This window comes from Bos taurus, chromosome Y (assembly GCF_002263795.3).
Source record: "Bos taurus isolate L1 Dominette 01449 registration number 42190680 breed Hereford chromosome Y, ARS-UCD2.0, whole genome shotgun sequence".
NCBI lineage: Eukaryota > Metazoa > Chordata > Mammalia > Artiodactyla > Bovidae > Bos > Bos taurus.
This window is the reverse complement of record NC_082638.1, coordinates 9,421,742-9,449,712: the sequence shown is the minus strand read 5'-3', so window position 1 is coordinate 9,449,712 and position 27,971 is coordinate 9,421,742. Positions and strand designations below refer to the sequence as shown.

The 27,971-nt window shown below is 60.1% G+C and overlaps 2 protein-coding genes across 2 annotated transcripts; both read right to left on the bottom strand.

Moving 5' to 3' along the window:
• Window positions 1-5,049: 5,049 nt before the first annotated feature.
• Window positions 5,050-7,182, bottom strand: LOC132344588 (testis-specific Y-encoded protein 1-like; the record flags this gene model as incomplete). Its single annotated transcript, XM_059884254.1, has 6 exons — window positions 5,050-5,127; window positions 5,244-5,389; window positions 5,485-5,596; window positions 5,780-5,857; window positions 6,655-7,070; window positions 7,167-7,182. Coding segments are annotated over 6 exons (846 nt in total), but the record flags the coding sequence as incomplete, so codon positions are not given.
• A 5,266-nt stretch (window positions 7,183-12,448) lies between these two features.
• Window positions 12,449-14,581, bottom strand: LOC132344587 (testis-specific Y-encoded protein 1-like; the record flags this gene model as incomplete). Its single annotated transcript, XM_059884253.1, has 6 exons — window positions 12,449-12,526; window positions 12,643-12,788; window positions 12,884-12,995; window positions 13,179-13,256; window positions 14,054-14,469; window positions 14,566-14,581. Coding segments are annotated over 6 exons (846 nt in total), but the record flags the coding sequence as incomplete, so codon positions are not given.
• Between the last annotated feature and the right edge of the window lie 13,390 nt (window positions 14,582-27,971).

The following is a 27,971-nucleotide window of genomic DNA, read 5'->3' as shown; positions in this document are numbered from 1 at the left end:
GCTGCTGTGTGGGGGTGTTGGCGTGAGGCCGAAGAAAGGGGTGCCAGAAACGCAGGACGGGGTGAACGGGCCCTAGGAGATCCGGCGAACAAGCGGGGGCCTAGGCTGTGAGCCATGCACAGACTGCTGGCCCAAATCTAGACCAATGGCCGACAGGGTAGTGGGCGGCACTCTTATGGACACGCCCCCAGACCGGAGGGCATCTTCCGGGGTTCCTGTGCTGCTCCAGCGCCCCCACGTGGCCAGATTCTGCTCCAGGGAGGGACAGGGTTTTGCATGTGGCCGGGCTAGCCCCAGGCGCTGTCATTGACCTGGCTCTGGAAATTCCAAGCACGGGTTCCTGCTCCGCAGTCCGAACCGCACACTCCTGTGTCCCCTGGGACTGGCAATAACTGAGAGCTCTCCCTGAGTATCCAAGGGATACGCAGGGGTGCCAAGGGGCTGGATACTTTTCTTCAAGGGACAGAGAGCCTGCTGCTGTCCGGATGCTAGGGGAGTAGGGAAGAACCCCACCTACAGTGCTACAGTGGATCTCCACTGTTCGGGAACACCAGCGCCTTAGTGTACAGCGCTCGCTCTGTGTCTCTGTATCTTTGCTTCTGGCATAGCACTGTGTTGGGCAATCCTTCCGCGTGTGTAGCAGGCGCTGGTGTCTGTGTGTCTCCGTCTCTCTAAGTAGTGCTGTTGCCGTCTGCAACTCTGTGGACACCAGCGCTCAGAAGAGACGCTTATCCTTGGCGTGAAGGCAAGCCCTTCTCGTCCTGAGTGAGTTTCACCGGTGGGAGTTCAGAGGGTTTTAGTCCACACGTTCGGAGAGTGCTTTCTCGACCTTGAAAGCCAACAGTGGGCGGTCACTGCTGAAGCGCAGAAGGGGACGGGCGACCCTCCCTCCCTCGCTGGGCCGACGTGAAAGCTGCACAAGCCTGAGGTGCCGTGGCCACACTGTGCGCAGAGGGAGAAACGAGGCCCGCTCTGCTGGCATGAGGGACCCCCCCCTGAACCTTGTGCGAATGCCGGCCAGGGAGACGCTAAGGACAGCTCCCCGTTAAGTCCCACGACTCACCGGTGTCGGAGACATGCACGGCTGCCATCGACCCTATGGAGGCCCTTTCAAAGTGGTTCTGTTCTCCATGTGAGAACACATCCCAGCCTGCCCTGTGGCCCAAGCCTGTGGGGCCTGGAGCAGCAAGAGGATCAAGCTAAACCAGCCATCCTATAGTCCTGACACACGATATATGCGTTCTACAAAGAGCTTGAGCATGGGCAGGGCCGACCCGATTCAGTTGCATGGACCGAGATGTGGGCTCAAGAGTGTTTGTCAGGGGCTTGAACAAAGGCAGGACCCAGCCTGGGTCATGACAGGGACTGTGCTGTGGCCTCGGGAGTGTCTGTCGGGATGAACAAGGGCAGGATCCAGCCTGGATCAGTGCAGGGACCGAGATGTGCTCCAAGGAGTGTTTATCGGCTGCTTGATCATGGGCAGGACCCAGCCTGGCTCGATGACGGGACCGAGAGGTGGTGTCAGGTGTGTTTGTCAGGGGCTTGAACAAAGGGAGGATCCAGCCTGGTTCAGTGCAGGGACCGAGGGGTGGGCTCAGGAGGATTTGTCGGGGGTTTGAACAAGCGCAGGACCCAGCCTGGTTCAATGCAGCGAGTGAGATGCGGGCACAGTGGTGTTTCCTGGGGGGTGGGGGGGGGGAGGGTGGTTGAACAAGGGGAGGACACACCTTAGTTGAGTTCAGGAGCAGGGAGCCAGCTGTGGGCTCAATACTGTTTGCTGGGGGCTTACCTCAGGCCAGGAACCAGCCTGAGAATCAGAGGCAGGCCCAGAAGTGTTGGTCAGTGGCTTCAACACGTGCAGCTCCTGGCCTGGTTCACGGCAGGGACAGAGAAGCCGGCTCAGGGGTATTTGTTCAGCGGCTTGAACAAGGGCAGGACCCAGACTGCGTCGGTGCAGGGCCCGAGATGTGGGCTCAGGAGTGCTTGTCGGGGCTTGAACATGGGAAGCACCCAGGCTGCTTCAGTGCAGGGACCGGGATGTGGGTTCCGGAGTATCTGTCGGGGGCTTGAACAAGACAAGGAGCCAGCCAGGTTCAATGCAGCGAGTGAGATGCGGGCTCAGTAGTGTTTCCTGGGGGCTTGAACAAGGGGAGGACACACCGTAGTTCAGGGGTACAGAGCGCGTTGTGGGCTCAGGAATGTGTTCCGGGGGCTTGACTAAGGCCAGGAACAAGCCTGAGAGTCCGATGCTGGCCCAGGAGTGTCGGTCGGGGGCTTGAAGAAGTGCAGGACCTGGCCTGGTTCGGTGCAGGGAACCGAGATGTGCGCTCAGGAGTATTTGTCGGGGGTTTGGGCAAGGGCAGGACCCAGGATTTGCTCGCTGTGGCCAGCTGAGTGACAGGCGCCTGTGTTCTGCCTTCTCCCATCACCTTGGACAGCTTCACAGTACCAGTCACGTTGGCCGGATCCATTGTCTGTGCCTTCCCTCAGGGAACCAGAAAACAAGGAGCGCTGGCCTCCGCTGACTTGGAGAACCGCTTTCTCCGTGTGCATCTATCTAGGTCGTTCCTTGTCAATGGCGTGGCCCTGTTGCTAGCCCACCAGCCGTCAGGGCCCACAACACTCCGAGTGAGGCCCCTGTGCTTCCCACCTGTGTAGCTTGCTGAGTGCACCTGTCTCCCTGTCTCCCTGTAGCAGGAAAAGGCCAAAGAGACGCCCGGGCCTGCAAGGGCCCCAAGAGACTGTGACAGGCCTGGGTCTGATCCAGTCTTGTGAAGAAGGAGCACGTGGATACAGGCACTCTTCCGATACAAGGCACGGAACCTGAGGCCGTAAAGGTAAGGCGGCAACCCTACACGCCGTCCCTTCTCTTTAACACTACCCAGACGCACTCAGTCCCTGAACCGATGCTGCCCTGGGCACCCGGCCCTGTCTGGGCCCACAGCTCATGCCTCCCTGGGCAGAAAGCAGCTTTGCTACCTCAAAGGCACCAAGAGGCCTTGTACCACCCGGGCCTCACTGCTTTGCTAAATGCCAAGACTCTCTTTCAGTTGCTCTCATTAGGCCCAGCTAGAATTCCCGACAGTCAGGCATCCCTGCTTGCCTACACAGCCCACATGCCAAGGAAGCCAGTCCCCGCTTGGGCCCGGGGACATCCAAGACGGTCACCTGGAAGGCAGGGTGCCTCTGAGTGTCATCTGGTGCAGATGCCCTACGACAGAATCAGAGATTCTGCTCCAGCGACGCTGCCAGAAACCTCCGTCTGGGGCAGACGCGCCCCTTAGCCCCTCTGGCCCCCCCCACCCCCCACCCCCACAGCCGGGGGCAAGACCCCAGAGGAAGGAAGGAATTCACGTCAGGACTTGGAGCACGACCCATGGGGTGTCTTTGGCAGGGCCGCTAATGCCTAGCCCCTGGGCCCTGAAATCCACCAGCAGGCTCTCAACCGCCCCCAGGGGCTTCCCTGTCTGCCATTCTCCCGAGGTCCCTTGGCACATGCAAGTAGCCCACCGTCCTTGCTTCCTCCCTCTTCCCTCCCTCACAGGCACACTCCGGCAGAGGGACGCACACGTACACCCACACCTGCGCCTCCCTCGCCTTTCTGCCCTGCCGAGGAGGCTGGAAATGCCTGGACGTCTGCCACGCTCACACCCTGTCTCTCCTCGCGTGCCTGTGGTTTTGCACGGACAGCCTAGCTTAGCACATCTTGCGTTGTGTTTCGCATCATGCCAGTGTGTGCCACCCTCGTGGAGACAGCGTGCGGGCCGATGGGCCGATCCTGGGCAGCACTGGCCCAGGGCCCTCCCGGGTCTCCTTCTTCCGTGTGTGGAACAAGTCCCCAGTGCAGCAGGCAATCTGTGCCTCTTTCTCCTTCGGGTCTCTGCTCTTCTCTACAGGAACTTGGCCTCCTCTCCACCCCGGGTCCAGCCGTACCCTCGCCCACCATTTCCAGAGGCCGGCCCACGTCCCCATGGACTGAGGGCTCCTCAGGCAGCGGTTTCAAAGCCCCGCCCCACCTGATTTGCCCTCGCGGAATCCTCAGACCATGCACTTCCCTCTCCCTGGTCCAAGCACACACAACCACAAGTTAGAAGTGGCGAGCGTGTTTTGGATTTGGTCTAATTGCGGATTTCTCGAGCCACGGTCCGCAGGTATCACTGGCCATCTTTTCCTCATTCCCATCCCGGATACGGTCATGCGGAGAGTCGGTGACCAACCTCCGTCAGCCTGGGGACGCCTCGTGCCTCCTCTTCTGGTCGCTCGTCACCTCCTCTCCCGTCGCCTTCATCTCTGCGTCCGCCCTGGGCCGGACACACACACACACCCCCGCATAAAGACAGGTGACACAAGCACACGCGTGTACACACACACATGCTTGGCACGTGGACACGGACGCAAACAGGGAACACAGGGGTTTCAGGAGCCGAAGACCCGTGTCCAGCAATGACGGAGATGGTGTCACTAGGCACCATGTCCTGCCCTTGGGGCTCCCTGTCCACCTCCTCCCAGAGACGTCCGGATTTTCCCTGAAGCAACTTCAAGCTCAGCAGGTGTGGTGCTGGTGAGATCAGAGTATTGGATGTGGAAATTCACACAAGATCCCAAAGTCAGCGCACAGGTGCACTGGGGCCCTGGACAGGACGCCCTTTCAATGACAGGCCATCCTAGGTTAAGGGGCGGAAGTGAAGGGCCCAGGCATTCTCAAACTCAGTGAGAGGAAGGACGCCGGGGGAATGGCAGGACCCAAGGACAGATGATTCTGACACAGGCACTTAATTCACCCTGCCTCTAGTCGTATCACCTAGGACTCTCGCGCTGCCACCACAGCTGACTGGAGGGGGACTTACTGCGCTCTCGGACACACCGAGTCCCCCCCAGCCCCCAGTCTCAGCAAGTCACCTGCTACATGCTTGACTCAGGCTCTGGCTCTGCAGCCAGTTTGCATGAGCCTGAGCATCCCCACTTGCGAAAGAAAGTACTGTGTCCCAGCTACTATTCGGCTGTCCCTACGGGGCCTACCTCCAGACCCCATCACCACATGTGTTTCTGTCAGTTGTCTCTCATGGACGAACCTTCCTCCCTGAGGTAGTACTTCAGGGGATCGTCCCACACGTCTTCGCTGATGATCTGCAGGCAACACGAGCAAGGTCAGCCAGGGGCTGACCAGGCTCCCAACCCTCCCATGAGCAGCCAAGAACTCCAACATCAACCACCAACTGTGTGCAAGCCCAAAGCAACCCCACCTCAGCAATCCTGTTCGATTCTGGGCCGTTGTGGCCTGACAGCCAGTTGAGAAAGTTAAGGCTCCTGGTGTCCAGCCTGCGGCTGGGGGCTCCCCGTTCAAAGTCCCAGAACCAGTGGACTGGAGTGGATCGACGTGCCCTGTACCCTGCAGACAGACAGGGGAGACTGGGGTGGACACCGCAGGTGCATCATCCACACGCTTGCACACCCACACTCATCACCCCGGGAGCCACCTTTTACCAGTGATGTCAAGGTAATACTCCTTAATGATCACCGAGTTCAAGAAGTAGGGGTTGTCCCGAAAGGAAAAGATCAGCTTGCAGCGGGACGGCGGATGGCTCCGCACCTGCACCTGCCAGGATAGCGAGGAGGGAAAAGGTGCAAGCTTCTAGGGGCCTCAGCTTGCCTCCAAGGCAGGCATGATCAGCTTCCCCGATGCCTCTCCAAAGTCTCACAGCACAGGAACATGGCTAACACGTTCCTCCCACTCCCCGCCAGGTCCCATACCCACCCTTCCTCAGTCTCCCTCACTGACCTTCAAGTCCATCATGTAGCCGAGAAAGTCTTGATCTTGGTCGCTGATCAGGACGGAGACTTGAGGGTGGCTCATAATCTGCTTTAGGTCAAGGAGCCATTCAGGCCACATGCCGGCCAAGAAGAGCCAGGAGCATCAGCCCTAGTCTGGGGTGGAACAAGGATACTGGAACACGCATCTGCAAGGAGCTTGGCGGGCACTGCCTCTTGCCCGGCCACTGCTGATATCCTCAGGACCTGCCATACCATCAGACACGCTCATGGCTCTGGGCCCCTTGGGATGGTGTGCATCTGCATTCCCCAAGCAGGGGCTGTTTCTGACCGCTACTCTGCTCCTCCAGACCTGTGTATGCTGGGTAGTGGCCTGTCACTGCTTATACGGTCAGACTTGCAGTCCTTGTGACAAACCGTGTCTGAAAGTAAAGGGCTTCTTGGGTATGTGTGTGTGTGTTTATGTGTACGTGTGTGTGTGTGTGCGTGTGCGTGTGCGTGTGTGCGTGTGTGTGTGAATGACTCACATGCCCCAGCAATGTGCCGGGATCACCCACATTTACACCAATAACTGTCTGCGAACGCTGCTCTTGTGTACCGTCTCTGGTCAATGTTGACTTAGAGGCCTCGGGGGCTGCGCCTCCTCAGATGCAGGCCTGAAGGAGACACTCAAAGGCATGGCTGCGACACGTCCACCTGTGGCCCTGCCCAGGCCCTACTCGGCTGTGCCTTTGGAGCCTGCCAATTGCCCAGGACCGCATTTCCTTCAGTGGCCTCCGGCGCCCTTCCTGTGCCCTCGCCTCCACCCCCTCCGCCTGCTCCTGCCCCTTCTCCCCTTCCTCGTCCTCCTGAGCAGCGGACCCCAAGGAGCAGCGCAAAGGATACAGCTTTGGCCCAGAAGCCAGGGATGCCCTGGATGATGGCGCTCCTCCGAGCCAAGTGACGCTTCCTCCTCTGATGGTTCTTGCGCATGAACTGAACGTAAGCCCTGCGGTTTTGCTCACGCTCAGAGCTCAGTTCTACCTGCAGGGCGGCCAGTGCCTGCAGGGCATCCAGCTCCTGGCGCTCACAAGGGCCTCCGGGCCTTTCCTGGCCCTGCTCCTCCACCGTCTTCTCCTCTAGCTCCTGGGAGGGCCGCTGTTCCTGCTCCTCATCCGCCACAACCTCCACCTCCTCCACGATGTCTTCCGCAAGCAGCTGGAACTCCCGCCCGATCCCCGCCACGTCTCCGTCCACCAGGGCCTCGCCCTCCTCCACCGCCTCCACCCTGAAGAGGGTGGCCTCTTGGCCTGGCGTGACAACTGCTGGTGACAAGGTCCCAGCTGCGCACTGCATCACGACGGCAGGCTGCGGGGTGGGGGAGGGGGGGTGGGGGCGGGGCCCTGCCCCCTGAGTACCTGGGCTCACAACTTGGAAGGTGCGGGGTCCCGGGACGCTCCCGCCTTCCTCTGACCGCCTCTCACGTTCCTCTTGGCCTTGGCGGTGACCCCGAGCTGGGGCAGAGGCGAAGGGACGCGACATAAGAGCACAACAAGTGGGGCGTAATGGCGGCCCAGGCTGCAGTAAACCTGTGGGACCGACTAGCTCTTTTGGGGGCGGGGAGTGAGGGGGATTGTCAGAAGGCGGGGGCTGCTGTGTGGGGGTGTTGGCGTGAGGCCGAAGAAAGGGGTGCCAGAAACGCAGGACGGGGTGAACGGGCCCTAGGAGATCCGGCGAACAGGCGGGGGCCTAGGCTGTGAGCCATGCACAGACTGCTGGCCCAAATCTAGACCAATGGCCGACAGGGTAGTGGGCGGCACTCTTATGGACACGCCCCCAGACCGGAGGGCATCTTCCGGGGTTCCTGTGCTGCTCCAGCGCCCCCACGTGGCCAGATTCTGCTCCAGGGAGGGACAGGGTTTTGCATGTGGCCGGGCTAGCCCCAGGCGCTGTCATTGGCCTGGCTCTGGAAATTCCAAGCACGGGTTCCTGCTCCGCCGTCCGAACCGCACACTCCTGTGTCCCCTGGGACTGGCAATAACTGAGAGCTCTCCCTGAGTATCCAAGGGATACGCAGGGGTGCCAAGGGGCTGGATACTTTTCTTCAAGGGACAGAGAGCCTGCTGCTGTCCGGATGCTAGGGGAGTAGGGAAGAACCCCACCTACAGTGCTACAGTGGATCTCCACTGTTCGGGAACACCAGCGCCTTAGTGTACAGCGCTCGCTCTGTGTCTCTGTATCTTTGCTTCTGGCATAGCACTGTGTTGGGCAATCCTTCCGCGTGTGTAGCAGGCGCTGGTGTCTGTGTGTCTCCGTCTCTCTAAGTAGTGCTGTTGCCGTCTGCAACTCTGTGGACACCAGCGCTCAGAAGAGACGCTTATCCTTGGCGTGAAGGCAAGCCCTTCTCGTCCTGAGTGAGTTTCACCGGTGGGAGTTCAGAGGGTTTTAGTCCACACGTTCGGAGAGTGCTTTCTCGACCTTGAAAGCCAACAGTGGGCGGTCACTGCTGAAGCGCAGAAGGGGACGGGCGACCCTCCCTCCCTCGCTGGGCCGACGTGAAAGCTGCACAAGCCTGAGGTGCCGTGGCCACACTGTGCGCAGAGGGAGAAACGAGGCCCGCTCTGCTGGCATGAGGGACCCCCCCCTGAACCTTGTGCGAATGCCGGCCAGGGAGACGCTAAGGACAGCTCCCCGTTAAGTCCCACGACTCACCGGTGTCGGAGACATGCACGGCTGCCATCGACCCTATGGAGGCCCTTTCAAAGTGGTTCTGTTCTCCATGTGAGAACACATCCCAGCCTGCCCTGTGGCCCAAGCCTGTGGGGCCTGGAGCAGCAAGAGGATCAAGCTAAACCAGCCATCCTATAGTCCTGACACACGATATATGCGTTCTACAAAGAGCTTGGGCATGGGCAGGGCCGACCCGATTCAGTTGCATGGACCGAGATGTGGGCTCAAGAGTGTTTGTCAGGGGCTTGAACAAAGGCAGGACCCAGCCTGGGTCATGACAGGGACTGTGCTGTGGCCTCGGGAGTGTCTGTCGGGATGAACAAGGGCAGGATCCAGCCTGGATCAGTGCAGGGACCGAGATGTGCTCCAAGGAGTGTTTATCGGCTGCTTGATCATGGGCAGGACCCAGCCTGGCTCGATGACGGGACCGAGAGGTGGTGTCAGGTGTGTTTGTCAGGGGCTTGAACAAAGGGAGGATCCAGCCTGGTTCAGTGCAGGGACCGAGGGGTGGGCTCAGGAGGATTTGTCGGGGGTTTGAACAAGCGCAGGACCCAGCCTGGTTCAATGCAGCGAGTGAGATGCGGGCACAGTGGTGTTTCCTGGGGGGTGGGGGGGGGGGAGGGTGGTTGAACAAGGGGAGGACACACCTTAGTTGAGTTCAGGAGCAGGGAGCCAGCTGTGGGCTCAATACTGTTTGCTGGGGGCTTACCTCAGGCCAGGAACCAGCCTGAGAATCAGAGGCAGGCCCAGAAGTGTTGGTCAGTGGCTTCAACACGTGCAGCTCCTGGCCTGGTTCACGGCAGGGACAGAGAAGCCGGCTCAGGGGTATTTGTTCAGCGGCTTGAACAAGGGCAGGACCCAGACTGCGTCGGTGCAGGGCCCGAGATGTGGGCTCAGGAGTGCTTGTCGGGGCTTGAACATGGGAAGCACCCAGGCTGCTTCAGTGCAGGGACCGGGATGTGGGTTCCGGAGTATCTGTCGGGGGCTTGAACAAGACAAGGAGCCAGCCAGGTTCAATGCAGCGAGTGAGATGCGGGCTCAGTAGTGTTTCCTGGGGGCTTGAACAAGGGGAGGACACACCGTAGTTCAGGGGTACAGAGCGCGTTGTGGGCTCAGGAATGTGTTCCGGGGGCTTGACTAAGGCCAGGAACAAGCCTGAGAGTCCGATGCTGGCCCAGGAGTGTCGGTCGGGGGCTTGAAGAAGTGCAGGACCTGGCCTGGTTCGGTGCAGGGAACCGAGATGTGCGCTCAGGAGTATTTGTCGGGGGTTTGGGCAAGGGCAGGACCCAGGATTTGCTCGCTGTGGCCAGCTGAGTGACAGGCGCCTGTGTTCTGCCTTCTCCCATCACCTTGGACAGCTTCACAGTACCAGTCACGTTGGCCGGATCCATTGTCTGTGCCTTCCCTCAGGGAACCAGAAAACAAGGAGCGCTGGCCTCCGCTGACTTGGAGAACCGCTTTCTCCGTGTGCATCTATCTAGGTCGTTCCTTGTCAATGGCGTGGCCCTGTTACTAGCCCACCAGCCGTCAGGGCCCACAACACTCCGAGTGAGGCCCCTGTGCTTCCCACCTGTGTAGCTTGCTGAGTGCACCTGTCTCCCTGTCTCCCTGTAGCAGGAAAAGGCCAAAGAGACGCCCGGGCCTGCAAGGGCCCCAAGAGACTGTGACAGGCCTGGGTCTGATCCAGTCTTGTGAAGAAGGAGCACGTGGATACAGGCACTCTTCCGATACAAGGCACGGAACCTGAGGCCGTAAAGGTAAGGCGGCAACCCTACACGCCGTCCCTTCTCTTTAACACTACCCAGACCCACTCAGTCCCTGAACCGATGCTGCCCTGGGCACCCGGCCCTGTCTGGGCCCACAGCTCATGCCTCCCTGGGCAGAAAGCAGCTTTGCTACCTCAAAGGCACCAAGAGGCCTTGTACCACCCGGGCCTCACTGCTTTGCTAAATGCCAAGACTCTCTTTCAGTTGCTCTCATTAGGCCCAGCTAGAATTCCCGACAGTCAGGCATCCCTGCTTGCCTACACAGCCCACATGCCAAGGAAGCCAGTCCCCGCTTGGGCCCGGGGACATCCAAGACGGTCACCTGGAAGGCAGGGTGCCTCTGAGTGTCATCTGGTGCAGATGCCCTACGACAGAATCAGAGATTCTGCTCCAGCGACGCTGCCAGAAACCTCCGTCTGGGGCAGACGCGCCCCTTAGCCCCTCTGGCCCCCCCCCACCCCCCACCCCCACAGCCGGGGGCAAGACCCCAGAGGAAGGAAGGAATTCACGTCAGGACTTGGAGCACGACCCATGGGGTGTCTTTGGCAGGGCCGCTAATGCCTAGCCCCTGGGCCCTGAAATCCACCAGCAGGCTCTCAACCGCCCCCAGGGGCTTCCCTGTCTGCCATTCTCCCGAGGTCCCTTGGCACATGCAAGTAGCCCACCGTCCTTGCTTCCTCCCTCTTCCCTCCCTCACAGGCACACTCCGGCAGAGGGACGCACACGTACACCCACACCTGCGCCTCCCTCGCCTTTCTGCCCTGCCGAGGAGGCTGGAAATGCCTGGACGTCTGCCACGCTCACACCCTGTCTCTCCTCGCGTGCCTGTGGTTTTGCACGGACAGCCTAGCTTAGCACATCTTGCGTTGTGTTTCGCATCATGCCAGTGTGTGCCACCCTCGCGGAGACAGCGTGCGGGCCGATGGGCCGATCCTGGGCAGCACTGGCCCAGGGCCCTCCCGGGTCTCCTTCTTCCGTGTGTGGAACAAGTCCCCAGTGCAGCAGGCAATCTGTGCCTCTTTCTCCTTCGGGTCTCTGCTCTTCTCTACAGGAACTTGGCCTCCTCTCCACCCCGGGTCCAGCCGTACCCTCGCCCACCATTTCCAGAGGCCGGCCCACGTCCCCATGGACTGAGGGCTCCTCAGGCAGCGGTTTCAAAGCCCCGCCCCACCTGATTTGCCCTCGCGGAATCCTCAGACCATGCACTTCCCTCTCCCTGGTCCAAGCACACACAACCACAAGTTAGAAGTGGCGAGCGTGTTTTGGATTTGGTCTAATTGCGGATTTCTCGAGCCACGGTCCGCAGGTATCACTGGCCATCTTTTCCTCATTCCCATCCCGGATACGGTCATGCGGAGAGTCGGTGACCAACCTCCGTCAGCCTGGGGACGCCTCGTGCCTCCTCTTCTGGTCGCTCGTCACCTCCTCTCCCGTCGCCTTCATCTCTGCGTCCGCCCTGGGCCGGACACACACACACACCCCCGCATAAAGACAGGTGACACAAGCACACGCGTGTACACACACACATGCTTGGCACGTGGACACGGACGCAAACAGGGAACACAGGGGTTTCAGGAGCCGAAGACCCGTGTCCAGCAATGACGGAGATGGTGTCACTAGGCACCATGTCCTGCCCTTGGGGCTCCCTGTCCACCTCCTCCCAGAGACGTCCGGATTTTCCCTGAAGCAACTTCAAGCTCAGCAGGTGTGGTGCTGGTGAGATCAGAGTATTGGATGTGGAAATTCACACAAGATCCCAAAGTCAGCGCACAGGTGCACTGGGGCCCTGGACAGGACGCCCTTTCAATGACAGGCCATCCTAGGTTAAGGGGCGGAAGTGAAGGGCCCAGGCATTCTCAAACTCAGTGAGAGGAAGGACGCCGGGGGAATGGCAGGACCCAAGGACAGATGATTCTGACACAGGCACTTAATTCACCCTGCCTCTAGTCGTATCACCTAGGACTCTCGCGCTGCCACCACAGCTGACTGGAGGGGGACTTACTGCGCTCTCGGACACACCGAGTCCCCCCCAGCCCCCAGTCTCAGCAAGTCACCTGCTACATGCTTGACTCAGGCTCTGGCTCTGCAGCCAGTTTGCATGAGCCTGAGCATCCCCACTTGCGAAAGAAAGTACTGTGTCCCAGCTACTATTCGGCTGTCCCTACGGGGCCTACCTCCAGACCCCATCACCACATGTGTTTCTGTCAGTTGTCTCTCATGGACGAACCTTCCTCCCTGAGGTAGTACTTCAGGGGATCGTCCCACACGTCTTCGCTGATGATCTGCAGGCAACACGAGCAAGGTCAGCCAGGGGCTGACCAGGCTCCCAACCCTCCCATGAGCAGCCAAGAACTCCAACATCAACCACCAACTGTGTGCAAGCCCAAAGCAACCCCACCTCAGCAATCCTGTTCGATTCTGGGCCGTTGTGGCCTGACAGCCAGTTGAGAAAGTTAAGGCTCCTGGTGTCCAGCCTGCGGCTGGGGGCTCCCCGTTCAAAGTCCCAGAACCAGTGGACTGGAGTGGATCGACGTGCCCTGTACCCTGCAGACAGACAGGGGAGACTGGGGTGGACACCGCAGGTGCATCATCCACACGCTTGCACACCCACACTCATCACCCCGGGAGCCACCTTTTACCAGTGATGTCAAGGTAATACTCCTTAATGATCACCGAGTTCAAGAAGTAGGGGTTGTCCCGAAAGGAAAAGATCAGCTTGCAGCGGGACGGCGGATGGCTCCGCACCTGCACCTGCCAGGATAGCGAGGAGGGAAAAGGTGCAAGCTTCTAGGGGCCTCAGCTTGCCTCCAAGGCAGGCATGATCAGCTTCCCCGATGCCTCTCCAAAGTCTCACAGCACAGGAACATGGCTAACACGTTCCTCCCACTCCCCGCCAGGTCCCATACCCACCCTTCCTCAGTCTCCCTCACTGACCTTCAAGTCCATCATGTAGCCGAGAAAGTCTTGATCTTGGTCGCTGATCAGGACGGAGACTTGAGGGTGGCTCATAATCTGCTTTAGGTCAAGGAGCCATTCAGGCCACATGCCGGCCAAGAAGAGCCAGGAGCATCAGCCCTAGTCTGGGGTGGAACAAGGATACTGGAACACGCATCTGCAAGGAGCTTGGCGGGCACTGCCTCTTGCCCGGCCACTGCTGATATCCTCAGGACCTGCCATACCATCAGACACGCTCATGGCTCTGGGCCCCTTGGGATGGTGTGCATCTGCATTCCCCAAGCAGGGGCTGTTTCTGACCGCTACTCTGCTCCTCCAGACCTGTGTATGCTGGGTAGTGGCCTGTCACTGCTTATACGGTCAGACTTGCAGTCCTTGTGACAAACCGTGTCTGAAAGTAAAGGGCTTCTTGGGTATGTGTGTGTGTGTTTATGTGTACGTGTGTGTGTGTGTGCGTGTGCGTGTGCGTGTGTGCGTGTGTGTGTGAATGACTCACATGCCCCAGCAATGTGCCGGGATCACCCACATTTACACCAATAACTGTCTGCGAACGCTGCTCTTGTGTACCGTCTCTGGTCAATGTTGACTTAGAGGCCTCGGGGGCTGCGCCTCCTCAGATGCAGGCCTGAAGGAGACACTCAAAGGCATGGCTGCGACACGTCCACCTGTGGCCCTGCCCAGGCCCTACTCGGCTGTGCCTTTGGAGCCTGCCAATTGCCCAGGACCGCATTTCCTTCAGTGGCCTCCGGCGCCCTTCCTGTGCCCTCGCCTCCACCCCCTCCGCCTGCTCCTGCCCCTTCTCCCCTTCCTCGTCCTCCTGAGCAGCGGACCCCAAGGAGCAGCGCAAAGGATACAGCTTTGGCCCAGAAGCCAGGGATGCCCTGGATGATGGCGCTCCTCCGAGCCAAGTGACGCTTCCTCCTCTGATGGTTCTTGCGCATGAACTGAACGTAAGCCCTGCGGTTTTGCTCACGCTCAGAGCTCAGTTCTACCTGCAGGGCGGCCAGTGCCTGCAGGGCATCCAGCTCCTGGCGCTCACAAGGGCCTCCGGGCCTTTCCTGGCCCTGCTCCTCCACCGTCTTCTCCTCTAGCTCCTGGGAGGGCCGCTGTTCCTGCTCCTCATCCGCCACAACCTCCACCTCCTCCACGATGTCTTCCGCAAGCAGCTGGAACTCCCGCCCGATCCCCGCCACGTCTCCGTCCACCAGGGCCTCGCCCTCCTCCACCGCCTCCACCCTGAAGAGGGTGGCCTCTTGGCCTGGCGTGACAACTGCTGGTGACAAGGTCCCAGCTGCGCACTGCATCACGACGGCAGGCTGCGGGGTGGGGGAGGGGGGGTGGGGGCGGGGCCCTGCCCCCTGAGTACCTGGGCTCACAACTTGGAAGGTGCGGGGTCCCGGGACGCTCCCGCCTTCCTCTGACCGCCTCTCACGTTCCTCTTGGCCTTGGCGGTGACCCCGAGCTGGGGCAGAGGCGAAGGGACGCGACATAAGAGCACAACAAGTGGGGCGTAATGGCGGCCCAGGCTGCAGTAAACCTGTGGGACCGACTAGCTCTTTTGGGGGCGGGGAGTGAGGGGGATTGTCAGAAGGCGGGGGCTGCTGTGTGGGGGTGTTGGCGTGAGGCCGAAGAAAGGGGTGCCAGAAACGCAGGACGGGGTGAACGGGCCCTAGGAGATCCGGCGAACAGGCGGGGGCCTAGGCTGTGAGCCATGCACAGACTGCTGGCCCAAATCTAGACCAATGGCCGACAGGGTAGTGGGCGGCACTCTTATGGACACGCCCCCAGACCGGAGGGCATCTTCCGGGGTTCCTGTGCTGCTCCAGCGCCCCCACGTGGCCAGATTCTGCTCCAGGGAGGGACAGGGTTTTGCATGTGGCCGGGCTAGCCCCAGGCGCTGTCATTGGCCTGGCTCTGGAAATTCCAAGCACGGGTTCCTGCTCCGCCGTCCGAACCGCACACTCCTGTGTCCCCTGGGACTGGCAATAACTGAGAGCTCTCCCTGAGTATCCAAGGGATACGCAGGGGTGCCAAGGGGCTGGATACTTTTCTTCAAGGGACAGAGAGCCTGCTGCTGTCCGGATGCTAGGGGAGTAGGGAAGAACCCCACCTACAGTGCTACAGTGGATCTCCACTGTTCGGGAACACCAGCGCCTTAGTGTACAGCGCTCGCTCTGTGTCTCTGTATCTTTGCTTCTGGCATAGCACTGTGTTGGGCAATCCTTCCGCGTGTGTAGCAGGCGCTGGTGTCTGTGTGTCTCCGTCTCTCTAAGTAGTGCTGTTGCCGTCTGCAACTCTGTGGACACCAGCGCTCAGAAGAGACGCTTATCCTTGGCGTGAAGGCAAGCCCTTCTCGTCCTGAGTGAGTTTCACCGGTGGGAGTTCAGAGGGTTTTAGTCCACACGTTCGGAGAGTGCTTTCTCGACCTTGAAAGCCAACAGTGGGCGGTCACTGCTGAAGCGCAGAAGGGGACGGGCGACCCTCCCTCCCTCGCTGGGCCGACGTGAAAGCTGCACAAGCCTGAGGTGCCGTGGCCACACTGTGCGCAGAGGGAGAAACGAGGCCCGCTCTGCTGGCATGAGGGACCCCCCCCTGAACCTTGTGCGAATGCCGGCCAGGGAGACGCTAAGGACAGCTCCCCGTTAAGTCCCACGACTCACCGGTGTCGGAGACATGCACGGCTGCCATCGACCCTATGGAGGCCCTTTCAAAGTGGTTCTGTTCTCCATGTGAGAACACATCCCAGCCTGCCCTGTGGCCCAAGCCTGTGGGGCCTGGAGCAGCAAGAGGATCAAGCTAAACCAGCCATCCTATAGTCCTGACACACGATATATGCGTTCTACAAAGAGCTTGGGCATGGGCAGGGCCGACCCGATTCAGTTGCATGGACCGAGATGTGGGCTCAAGAGTGTTTGTCAGGGGCTTGAACAAAGGCAGGACCCAGCCTGGGTCATGACAGGGACTGTGCTGTGGCCTCGGGAGTGTCTGTCGGGATGAACAAGGGCAGGATCCAGCCTGGATCAGTGCAGGGACCGAGATGTGCTCCAAGGAGTGTTTATCGGCTGCTTGATCATGGGCAGGACCCAGCCTGGCTCGATGACGGGACCGAGAGGTGGTGTCAGGTGTGTTTGTCAGGGGCTTGAACAAAGGGAGGATCCAGCCTGGTTCAGTGCAGGGACCGAGGGGTGGGCTCAGGAGGATTTGTCGGGGGTTTGAACAAGCGCAGGACCCAGCCTGGTTCAATGCAGCGAGTGAGATGCGGGCACAGTGGTGTTTCCTGGGGGGTGGGGGTGGGGAGGGTGGTTGAACAAGGGGAGGACACACCTTAGTTGAGTTCAGGAGCAGGGAGCCAGCTGTGGGCTCAATACTGTTTGCTGGGGGCTTACCTCAGGCCAGGAACCAGCCTGAGAATCAGAGGCAGGCCCAGAAGTGTTGGTCAGTGGCTTCAACACGTGCAGCTCCTGGCCTGGTTCACGGCAGGGACAGAGAAGCCGGCTCAGGGGTATTTGTTCAGCGGCTTGAACAAGGGCAGGACCCAGACTGCGTCGGTGCAGGGCCCGAGATGTGGGCTCAGGAGTGCTTGTCGGGGCTTGAACATGGGAAGCACCCAGCCTGCTTCAGTGCAGGGACCGTGATGTGGGCTCAGGAGAGTTTGTCGGGGCTGGAAGATGGGCAGGGCCCACCCGATTCAGTGCAGGGCCCGAGATGTGGGCTCAGGAGTATTTGTCGGGGTCGGGAACAAGGGCAGCACCCAGCCGGGATCAGTTCAGGGACCGAGATGTGGGTTCCGGAGTATCTGTCGGGGGCTTGAACAAGACAAGGAGCCAGCCAGGTTCAATGCAGCGAGTGAGATGCGGGCTCAGTAGTGTTTCCTGGGGGCTTGAACAAGGGGAGGACACACCGTAGTTCAGGGGTACAGAGCGCGTTGTGGGCTCAGGAATGTGTTCCGGGGGCTTGACTAAGGCCAGGAACAAGCCTGAGAGTCCGATGCTGGCCCAGGAGTGTCGGTCGGGGGCTTGAAGAAGTGCAGGACCTGGCCTGGTTCGGTGCAGGGAACCGAGATGTGCGCTCAGGAGTATTTGTCGGGGGTTTGGGCAAGGGCAGGACCCAGGATTTGCTCGCTGTGGCCAGCTGAGTGACAGGCGCCTGTGTTCTGCCTTCTCCCATCACCTTGGACAGCTTCACAGTACCAGTCACGTTGGCCGGATCCATTGTCTGTGCCTTCCCTCAGGGAACCAGAAAACAAGGAGCGCTGGCCTCCGCTGACTTGGAGAACCGCTTTCTCCGTGTGCATCTATCTAGGTCGTTCCTTGTCAATGGCGTGGCCCTGTTGCTAGCCCACCAGCCGTCAGGGCCCACAACACTCCGAGTGAGGCCCCTGTGCTTCCCACCTGTGTAGCTTGCTGAGTGCACCTGTCTCCCTGTCTCCCTGTAGCAGGAAAAGGCCAAAGAGACGCCCGGGCCTGCAAGGGCCCCAAGAGACTGTGACAGGCCTGGGTCTGATCCAATCTTGTGAAGAAGGAGCACGTGGATACAGGCACTCTTCCGATACAAGGCACGGAACCTGAGGCCGTAAAGGTAAGGCGGCAACCCTACACGCCGTCCCTTCTCTTTAACACTACCCAGACGCACTCAGTCCCTGAACCGATGCTGCCCTGGGCACCCGGCCCTGTCTGGGCCCACAGCTCATGCCTCCCTGGGCAGAAAGCAGCTTTGCTACCTCAAAGGCACCAAGAGGCCTTGTACCACCCGGGCCTCACTGCTTTGCTAAATGCCAAGACTCTCTTTCAGTTGCTCTCATTAGGCCCAGCTAGAATTCCCGACAGTCAGGCATCCCTGCTTGCCTACACAGCCCACATGCCAAGGAAGCCAGTCCCCGCTTGGGCCCGGGGACATCCAAGACGGTCACCTGGAAGGCAGGGTGCCTCTGAGTGTCATCTGGTGCAGATGCCCTACGACAGAATCAGAGATTCTGCTCCAGCGACGCTGCCAGAAACCTCCGTCTGGGGCAGACGCGCCCCTTAGCCCCTCTGGCACCCCCCACCCCCCACCCCCACAGCCGGGGGCAAGACCCCAGAGGAAGGAAGGAATTCACGTCAGGACTTGGAGCACGACCCATGGGGTGTCTTTGGCAGGGCCGCTAATGCCTAGCCCCTGGGCCCTGAAATCCACCAGCAGGCTCTCAACCGCCCCCAGGGGCTTCCCTGTCTGCCATTCTCCCGAGGTCCCTTGGCACATGCAAGTAGCCCACCGTCCTTGCTTCCTCCCTCTTCCCTCCCTCACAGGCACACTCCGGCAGAGGGACGCACACGTACACCCACACCTGCGCCTCCCTCGCCTTTCTGCCCTGCCGAGGAGGCTGGAAATGCCTGGACGTCTGCCACGCTCACACCCTGTCTCTCCTCGCGTGCCTGTGGTTTTGCACGGACAGCCTAGCTTAGCACATCTTGCGTTGTGTTTCGCATCATGCCAGTGTGTGCCACCCTCGTGGAGACAGCGTGCGGGCCGATGGGCCGATCCTGGGCAGCACTGGCCCAGGGCCCTCCCGGGTCTCCTTCTTCCGTGTGTGGAACAAGTCCCCAGTGCAGCAGGCAATCTGTGCCTCTTTCTCCTTCGGGTCTCTGCTCTTCTCTACAGGAACTTGGCCTCCTCTCCACCCCGGGTCCAGCCGTACCCTCGCCCACCATTTCCAGAGGCCGGCCCACGTCCCCATGGACTGAGGGCTCCTCAGGCAGCGGTTTCAAAGCCCCGCCCCACCTGATTTGCCCTCGCGGAATCCTCAGACCATGCACTTCCCTCTCCCTGGTCCAAGCACAAACAACCACAAGTTAGAAGTGGCGAGCGTGTTTTGGATTTGGTCTAATTGCGGATTTCTCGAGCCACGGTCCGCAGGTATCACTGGCCATCTTTTCCTCATTCCCATCCCGGATACGGTCATGCGGAGAGTCGGTGACCAACCTCCGTCAGCCTGGGGACGCCTCGTGCCTCCTCTTCTGGTCGCTCGTCACCTCCTCTCCCGCCGCCTTCATCTCTGCGTCCGCCCTGGGCCGGACACACACACACACCCCCGCATAAAGACAGGTGACACAAGCACACGCGTGTACACACACACATGCTTGGCACGTGGACACGGACGCAAACAGGGAACACAGGGGTTTCAGGAGCCGAAGACCCGTGTCCAGCAATGACGGAGATGGTGTCACTAGGCACCATGTCCTGCCCTTGGGGCTCCCTGTCCACCTCCTCCCAGAGACGTCCGGATTTTCCCTGAAGCAACTTTAAGCTCAGCAGGTGTGGTGCTGGTGAGATCAGAGTATTGGATCTGGAAATTCACACAAGATCCCAAAGTCAGCGCACAGGTGCACTGGGGCCCTGGACAGGACGCCCTTTCAATGACAGGCCATCCTAGGTTAAGGGGCGGAAGTGAAGGGCCCAGGCATTCTCAAACTCAGTGAGAGGAAGGACGCCGGGGGAATGGCAGGACCCAAGGACAGATGATTCTGACACAGGCACTTAATTCACCCTGCCTCTAGTCGTATCACCTAGGACTCTCGCGCTGCCACCACAGCTGACTGGAGGGGGACTTACTGCGCTCTCGGACACACCGAGTCCCCCCCAGCCCCCAGTCTCAGCAAGTCACCTGCTACATGCTTGACTCAGGCTCTGGCTCTGCAGCCAGTTTGCATGAGCCTGAGCATCCCCACTTGCGAAAGAAAGTACTGTGCCCCAGCTACTATTCGGCTGTCCCTACGGGGCCTACCTCCAGACCCCATCACCACATGTGTTTCTGTCAGTTGTCTCTCACGGACGAACCTTCCTCCCTGAGGTAGTACTTCAGGGGATCGTCCCACACGTCTTCGCTGATGATCTGCAGGCAACACGAGCAAGGTCAGCCAGGGGCTGACCAGGCTCCCAACCCTCCCATGAGCAGCCAAGAACTCCAACATCAACCACCAACTGTGTGCAAGCCCAAAGCAACCCCACCTCAGCAATCCTGTTCGATTCTGGGCCGTTGTGGCCTGACAGCCAGTTGAGAAAGTTAAGGCTCCTGGTGTCCAGCCTGCGGCTGGGGGCTCCCCGTTCAAAGTCCCAGAACCAGTGGACTGGAGTGGATCGACGTGCCCTGTACCCTGCAGACAGACAGGGGAGACTGGGGTGGACACCGCATGTGCATCATCCACACGCTTGCACACCCACACTCATCACCCCGGGAGCCACCTTTTACCAGTGATGTCAAGGTAATACTCCTTAATGATCACCGAGTTCAAGAAGTAGGGGTTGTCCCGAAAGGAAAAGATCAGCTTGCAGCGGGACGGCGGATGGCTCCGCACCTGCACCTGCCAGGATAGCGAGGAGGGAAAAGGTGCAAGCTTCTAGGGGCCTCAGCTTGCCTCCAAGGCAGGCATGATCAGCTTCCCCGATGCCTCTCCAAAGTCTCACAGCACAGGAACATGGCTAACACGTTCCTCCCACTCCCCGCCAGGTCCCATACCCACCCTTCCTCAGTCTCCCTCACTGACCTTCAAGTCCATCATGTAGCCGAGAAAGTCTTGATCTTGGTCGCTGATCAGGACGGAGACTTGAGGGTGGCTCATAATCTGCTTTAGGTCAAGGAGCCATTCAGGCCACATGCCGGCCAAGAAGAGCCAGGAGCATCAGCCCTAGTCTGGGGTGGAACAAGGATACTGGAACACGCATCTGCAAGGAGCTTGGCGGGCACTGCCTCTTGCCCGGCCACTGCTGATATCCTCAGGACCTGCCATACCATCAGACACGCTCATGGCTCTGGGCCCCTTGGGATGGTGTGCATCTGCATTCCCCAAGCAGGGGCTGTTTCTGACCGCTACTCTGCTCCTCCAGACCTGTGTATGCTGGGTAGTGGCCTGTCACTGCTTATACGGTCAGACTTGCAGTCCTTGTGACAAACCGTGTCTGAAAGTAAAGGGCTTCTTGGGTATGTGTGTGTGTGTTTATGTGTACGTGTGTGTGTGTGTGCGTGTGCGTGTGCGTGTGTGCGTGTGTGTGTGAATGACTCACATGCCCCAGCAATGTGCCGGGATCACCCACATTTACACCAATAACTGTCTGCGAACGCTGCTCTTGTGTACCGTCTCTGGTCAATGTTGACTTAGAGGCCTCGGGGGCTGCGCCTCCTCAGATGCAGGCCTGAAGGAGACACTCAAAGGCATGGCTGCGACACGTCCACCTGTGGCCCTGCCCAGGCCCTACTCGGCTGTGCCTTTGGAGCCTGCCAATTGCCCAGGACCGCATTTCCTTCAGTGGCCTCCGGCGCCCTTCCTGTGCCCTCGCCTCCACCCCCTCCGCCTGCTCCTGCCCCTTCTCCCCTTCCTCGTCCTCCTGAGCAGCGGACCCCAAGGAGCAGCGCAAAGGATACAGCTTTGGCCCAGAAGCCAGGGATGCCCTGGATGATGGTGCTCCTCCGAGCCAAGTGACGCTTCCTCCTCTGATGGTTCTTGCGCATGAACTGAACGTAAGCCCTGCGGTTTTGCTCACGCTCAGAGCTCAGTTCTACCTGCAGGGCGGCCAGTGCCTGCAGGGCATCCAGCTCCTGGCGCTCACAAGGGCCTCCGGGCCTTTCCTGGCCCTGCTCCTCCACCGTCTTCTCCTCTAGCTCCTGGGAGGGCCGCTGTTCCTGCTCCTCATCCGCCACAACCTCCACCTCCTCCACGATGTCTTCCGCAAGCAGCTGGAACTCCCGCCCGATCCCCGCCACGTCTCCGTCCACCAGGGCCTCACCCTCCTCCACCGCCTCCACCCTGAAGAGGGTGGCCTCTTGGCCTGGCGTGACAACTGCTGGTGACAAGGTCCCAGCTGCGCACTGCATCACGACGGCAGGCTGCGGGGTGGGGGAGGGGGGGTGGGGGCGGGGCCCTGCCCCCTGAGTACCTGGGCTCACAACTTGGAAGGTGCGGGGTCCCGGGACGCTCCCGCCTTCCTCTGACCGCCTCTCACGTTCCTCTTGGCCTTGGCGGTGACCCCGAGCTGGGGCAGAGGCGAAGGGACGCGACATAAGAGCACAACAAGTGGGGCGTAATGGCGGCCCAGGCTGCAGTAAACCTGTGGGACCGACTAGCTCTTTTGGGGGCGGGGAGTGAGGGGGATTGTCAGAAGGCGGGGGCTGCTGTGTGGGGGTGTTGGCGTGAGGCCGAAGAAAGGGGTGCCAGAAACGCAGGACGGGGTGAACGGGCCCTAGGAGATCCGGCGAACAGGCGGGGGCCTAGGCTGTGAGCCATGCACAGACTGCTGGCCCAAATCTAGACCAATGGCCGACAGGGTAGTGGGCGGCACTCTTATGGACACGCCCCCAGACCGGAGGGCATCTTCCGGGGTTCCTGTGCTGCTCCAGCGCCCCCACGTGGCCAGATTCTGCTCCAGGGAGGGACAGGGTTTTGCATGTGGCCGGGCTAGCCCCAGGCGCTGTCATTGACCTGGCTCTGGAAATTCCAAGCACGGGTTCCTGCTCCGCAGTCCGAACCGCACACTCCTGTGTCCCCTGGGACTGGCAATAACTGAGAGCTCTCCCTGAGTATCCAAGGGATACGCAGGGGTGCCAAGGGGCTGGATACTTTTCTTCAAGGGACAGAGAGCCTGCTGCTGTCCGGATGCTAGGGGAGTAGGGAAGAACCCCACCTACAGTGCTACAGTGGATCTCCACTGTTCGGGAACACCAGCGCCTTAGTGTACAGCGCTCGCTCTGTGTCTCTGTATCTTTGCTTCTGGCATAGCACTGTGTTGGGCAGTCCTTCCGCGTGTGTAGCAGGCGCTGGTGTCTGTGTGTCTCCGTCTCTCTAAGTAGTGCTGTTGCCGTCTGCAACTCTGTGGACACCAGCGCTCAGAAGAGACGCTTATCCTTGGCGTGAAGGCAAGCCCTTCTCGTCCTGAGTGAGTTTCACCGGTGGGAGTTCAGAGGGTTTTAGTCCACACGTTCGGAGAGTGCTTTCTCGACCTTGAAAGCCAACAGTGGGCGGTCACTGGTGAAGCGCAGAAGGGGACGGGCGACCCTCCCTCCCTCGCTGGGCCGACGTGAAAGCTGCACAAGCCTGAGGTGCCGTGGCCACACTGTGCGCAGAGGGAGAAACGAGGCCCGCTCTGCTGGCATGAGGGACCCCCCCCTGAACCTTGTGCGAATGCCGGCCAGGGAGACGCTAAGGACAGCTCCCCGTTAAGTCCCACGACTCACCGGTGTCGGAGACATGCACGGCTGCCATCGACCCTATGGAGGCCCTTTCAAAGTGGTTCTGTTCTCCATGTGAGAACACATCCCAGCCTGCCCTGTGGCCCAAGCCTGTGGGGCCTGGAGCAGCAAGAGGATCAAGCTAAACCAGCCATCCTATAGTCCTGACACACGATATATGCGTTCTACAAAGAGCCTGGGCATGGGCAGGGCCGACCCGATTCAGTTGCATGGACCGAGATGTGGGCTCAAGAGTGTTTGTCAGGGGCTTGAACAAAGGCAGGACCCAGCCTGGGTCATGACAGGGACTGTGCTGTGGCCTCGGGAGTGTCTGTCGGGATGAACAAGGGCAGGATCCAGCCTGGATCAGTGCAGGGACCGAGATGTGCTCCAAGGAGTGTTTATCGGCTGCTTGATCATGGGCAGGACCCAGCCTGGCTCGATGACGGGACCGAGAGGTGGTGTCAGGTGTGTTTGTCAGGGGCTTGAACAAAGGGAGGATCCAGCCTGGTTCAGTGCAGGGACCGAGGGGTGGGCTCAGGAGGATTTGTCGGGGGTTTGAACAAGCGCAGGACCCAGCCTGGTTCAATGCAGCGAGTGAGATGCGGGCACAGTGGTGTTTCCTGGGGGGTGGGGGGGGGGGGGAGGGTGGTTTAACAAGGGGAGGACACACCTTAGTTGAGTTCAGGAGCAGGGAGCCAGCTGTGGGCTCAATACTGTTTGCTGGGGGCTTACCTCAGGCCAGGAACCAGCCTGAGAATCAGAGGCAGGCCCAGAAGTGTTGGTCAGTGGCTTCAACACTTGCAGCTCCTGGCCTGGTTCACGGCAGGGACAGAGAAGCCGGCTCAGGGGTATTTGTTCAGCGGCTTGAACAAGGGCAGGACCCAGACTGCGTCGGTGCAGGGCCCGAGATGTGGGCTCAGGAGTGCTTGTCGGGGCTTGAACATGGGAAGCACCCAGGCTGCTTCAGTGCAGGGACCGGGATGTGGGTTCCGGAGTATCTGTCGGGGGCTTGAACAAGACAAGGAGCCAGCCAGGTTCAATGCAGCGAGTGAGATGCGGGCTCAGTAGTGTTTCCTGGGGGCTTGAACAAGGGGAGGACACACCGTAGTTCAGGGGTACAGAGCGCGTTGTGGGCTCAGGAATGTGTTCCGGGGGCTTGACTAAGGCCAGGAACAAGCCTGAGAGTCCGATGCTGGCCCAGGAGTGTCGGTCGGGGGCTTGAAGAAGTGCAGGACCTGGCCTGGTTCGGTGCAGGGAACCGAGATGTGCGCTCAGGAGTATTTGTCGGGGGTTTGGGCAAGGGCAGGACCCAGGATTTGCTCGCTGTGGCCAGCTGAGTGACAGGCGCCTGTGTTCTGCCTTCTCCCATCACCTTGGACAGCTTCACAGTACCAGTCACGTTGGCCGGATCCATTGTCTGTGCCTTCCCTCAGGGAACCAGAAAACAAGGAGCGCTGGCCTCCGCTGACTTGGAGAACCGCTTTCTCCGTGTGCATCTATCTAGGTCGTTCCTTGTCAATGGCGTGGCCCTGTTGCTAGCCCACCAGCCGTCAGGGCCCACAACACTCCGAGTGAGGCCCCTGTGCTTCCCACCTGTGTAGCTTGCTGAGTGCACCTGTCTCCCTGTCTCCCTGTAGCAGGAAAAGGCCAAAGAGACGCCCGGGCCTGCAAGGGCCCCAAGAGACTGTGACAGGCCTGGGTCTGATCCAGTCTTGTGAAGAAGGAGCACGTGGATACAGGCACTCTTCCGATACAAGGCACGGAACCTGAGGCCGTAAAGGTAAGGCGGCAACCCTACACGCCGTCCCTTCTCTTTAACACTACCCAGACGCACTCAGTCCCTGAACCGATGCTGCCCTGGGCACCCGGCCCTGTCTGGGCCCACAGCTCATGCCTCCCTGGGCAGAAAGCAGCTTTGCTACCTCAAAGGCACCAAGAGGCCTTGTACCACCCGGGCCTCACTGCTTTGCTAAATGCCAAGACTCTCTTTCAGTTGCTCTCATTAGGCCCAGCTAGAATTCCCGACAGTCAGGCATCCCTGCTTGCCTACACAGCCCACATGCCAAGGAAGCCAGTCCCCGCTTGGGCCCGGGGACATCCAAGACGGTCACCTGGAAGGCAGGGTGCCTCTGAGTGTCATCTGGTGCAGATGCCCTACGACAGAATCAGAGATTCTGCTCCAGCGACGCTGCCAGAAACCTCCGTCTGGGGCAGACGCGCCCCTTAGCCCCTCTGGCCCCCCCCACCCCCCACCCCCACAGCCGGGGGCAAGACCCCAGAGGAAGGAAGGAATTCACGTCAGGACTTGGAGCACGACCCATGGGGTGTCTTTGGCAGGGCCGCTAATGCCTAGCCCCTGGGCCCTGAAATCCACCAGCAGGCTCTCAACCGCCCCCAGGGGCTTCCCTGTCTGCCATTCTCCCGAGGTCCCTTGGCACATGCAAGTAGCCCACCGTCCTTGCTTCCTCCCTCTTCCCTCCCTCACAGGCACACTCCAGCAGAGGGACGCACACGTACACCCACACCTGCGCCTCCCTCGCCTTTCTGCCCTGCCGAGGAGGCTGGAAATGCCTGGACGTCTGCCACGCTCACACTCTGTCTCTCCTCGCGTGCCTGTGGTTTTGCACGGACAGCCTAGCTTAGCACATCTTGCGTTGTGTTTCGCATCATGCCAGTGTGTGCCACCCTCGTGGAGACAGCGTGCGGGCCGATGGGCCGATCCTGGGCAGCACTGGCCCAGGGCCCTCCCGGGTCTCCTTCTTCCGTGTGTGGAACAAGTCCCCAGTGCAGCAGGCAATCTGTGCCTCTTTCTCCTTCGGGTCTCTGCTCTTCTCTACAGGAACTTGGCCTCCTCTCCACCCCGGGTCCAGCCGTACCCTCGCCCACCATTTCCAGAGGCCGGCCCACGTCCCCATGGACTGAGGGCTCCTCAGGCAGCGGTTTCAAAGCCCCGCCCCACCTGATTTGCCCTCGCGGAATCCTCAGACCATGCACTTCCCTCTCCCTGGTCCAAGCACACACAACCACAAGTTAGAAGTGGCGAGCGTGTTTTGGATTTGGTCTAATTGCGGATTTCTCGAGCCACGGTCCGCAGGTATCACTGGCCATCTTTTCCTCATTCCCATCCCGGATACGGTCATGCGGAGAGTCGGTGACCAACCTCCGTCAGCCTGGGGACGCCTCGTGCCTCCTCTTCTGGTCGCTCGTCACCTCCTCTCCCGTCGCCTTCATCTCTGCGTCCGCCCTGGGCCGGACACACACACACACCCCCGCATAAAGACAGGTGACACAAGCACACGCGTGTACACACACACATGCTTGGCACGTGGACACGGACGCAAACAGGGAACACAGGGGTTTCAGGAGCCGAAGACCCGTGTCCAGCAATGACGGAGATGGTGTCACTAGGCACCATGTCCTGCCCTTGGGGCTCCCTGTCCACCTCCTCCCAGAGACGTCCGGATTTTCCCTGAAGCAACTTCAAGCTCAGCAGGTGTGGTGCTGGTGAGATCAGAGTATTGGATGTGGAAATTCACACAAGATCCCAAAGTCAGCGCACAGGTGCACTGGGGCCCTGGACAGGACGCCCTTTCAATGACAGGCCATCCTAGGTTAAGGGGCGGAAGTGAAGGGCCCAGGCATTCTCAAACTCAGTGAGAGGAAGGACGCCGGGGGAATGGCAGGACCCAAGGACAGATGATTCTGACACAGGCACTTAATTCACCCTGCCTCTAGTCGTATCACCTAGGACTCTCGCGCTGCCACCACAGCTGACTGGAGGGGGACTTACTGCGCTCTCGGACACACCGAGTCCCCCCCAGCCCCCAGTCTCAGCAAGTCACCTGCTGCATGCTTGACTCAGGCTCTGGCTCTGCAGCCAGTTTGCATGAGCCTGAGCATCCCCATTTGCGAAAGAAAGTACTGTGTCCCAGCTACTATTCGGCTGTCCCTACGGGGCCTACCTCCAGACCCCATCACCACATGTGTTTCTGTCAGTTGTCTCTCATGGACGAACCTTCCTCCCTGAGGTAGTACTTCAGGGGATCGTCCCACACGTCTTCGCTGATGATCTGCAGGCAACACGAGCAAGGTCAGCCAGGGGCTGACCAGGCTCCCAACCCTCCCATGAGCAGCCAAGAACTCCAACATCAACCACCAACTGTGTGCAAGCCCAAAGCAACCCCACCTCAGCAATCCTGTTCGATTCTGGGCCGTTGTGGCCTGACAGCCAGTTGAGAAAGTTAAGGCTCCTGGTGTCCAGCCTGCGGCTGGGGGCTCCCCGTTCAAAGTCCCAGAACCAGTGGACTGGAGTGGATCGACGTGCCCTGTACCCTGCAGACAGACAGGGGAGACTGGGGTGGACACCGCAGGTGCATCATCCACACGCTTGCACACCCACACTCATCACCCCGGGAGCCACCTTTTACCAGTGATGTCAAGGTAATACTCCTTAATGATCACCGAGTTCAAGAAGTAGGGGTTGTCCCGAAAGGAAAAGATCAGCTTGCAGCGGGACGGCGGATGGCTCCGCACCTGCACCTGCCAGGATAGCGAGGAGGGAAAAGGTGCAAGCT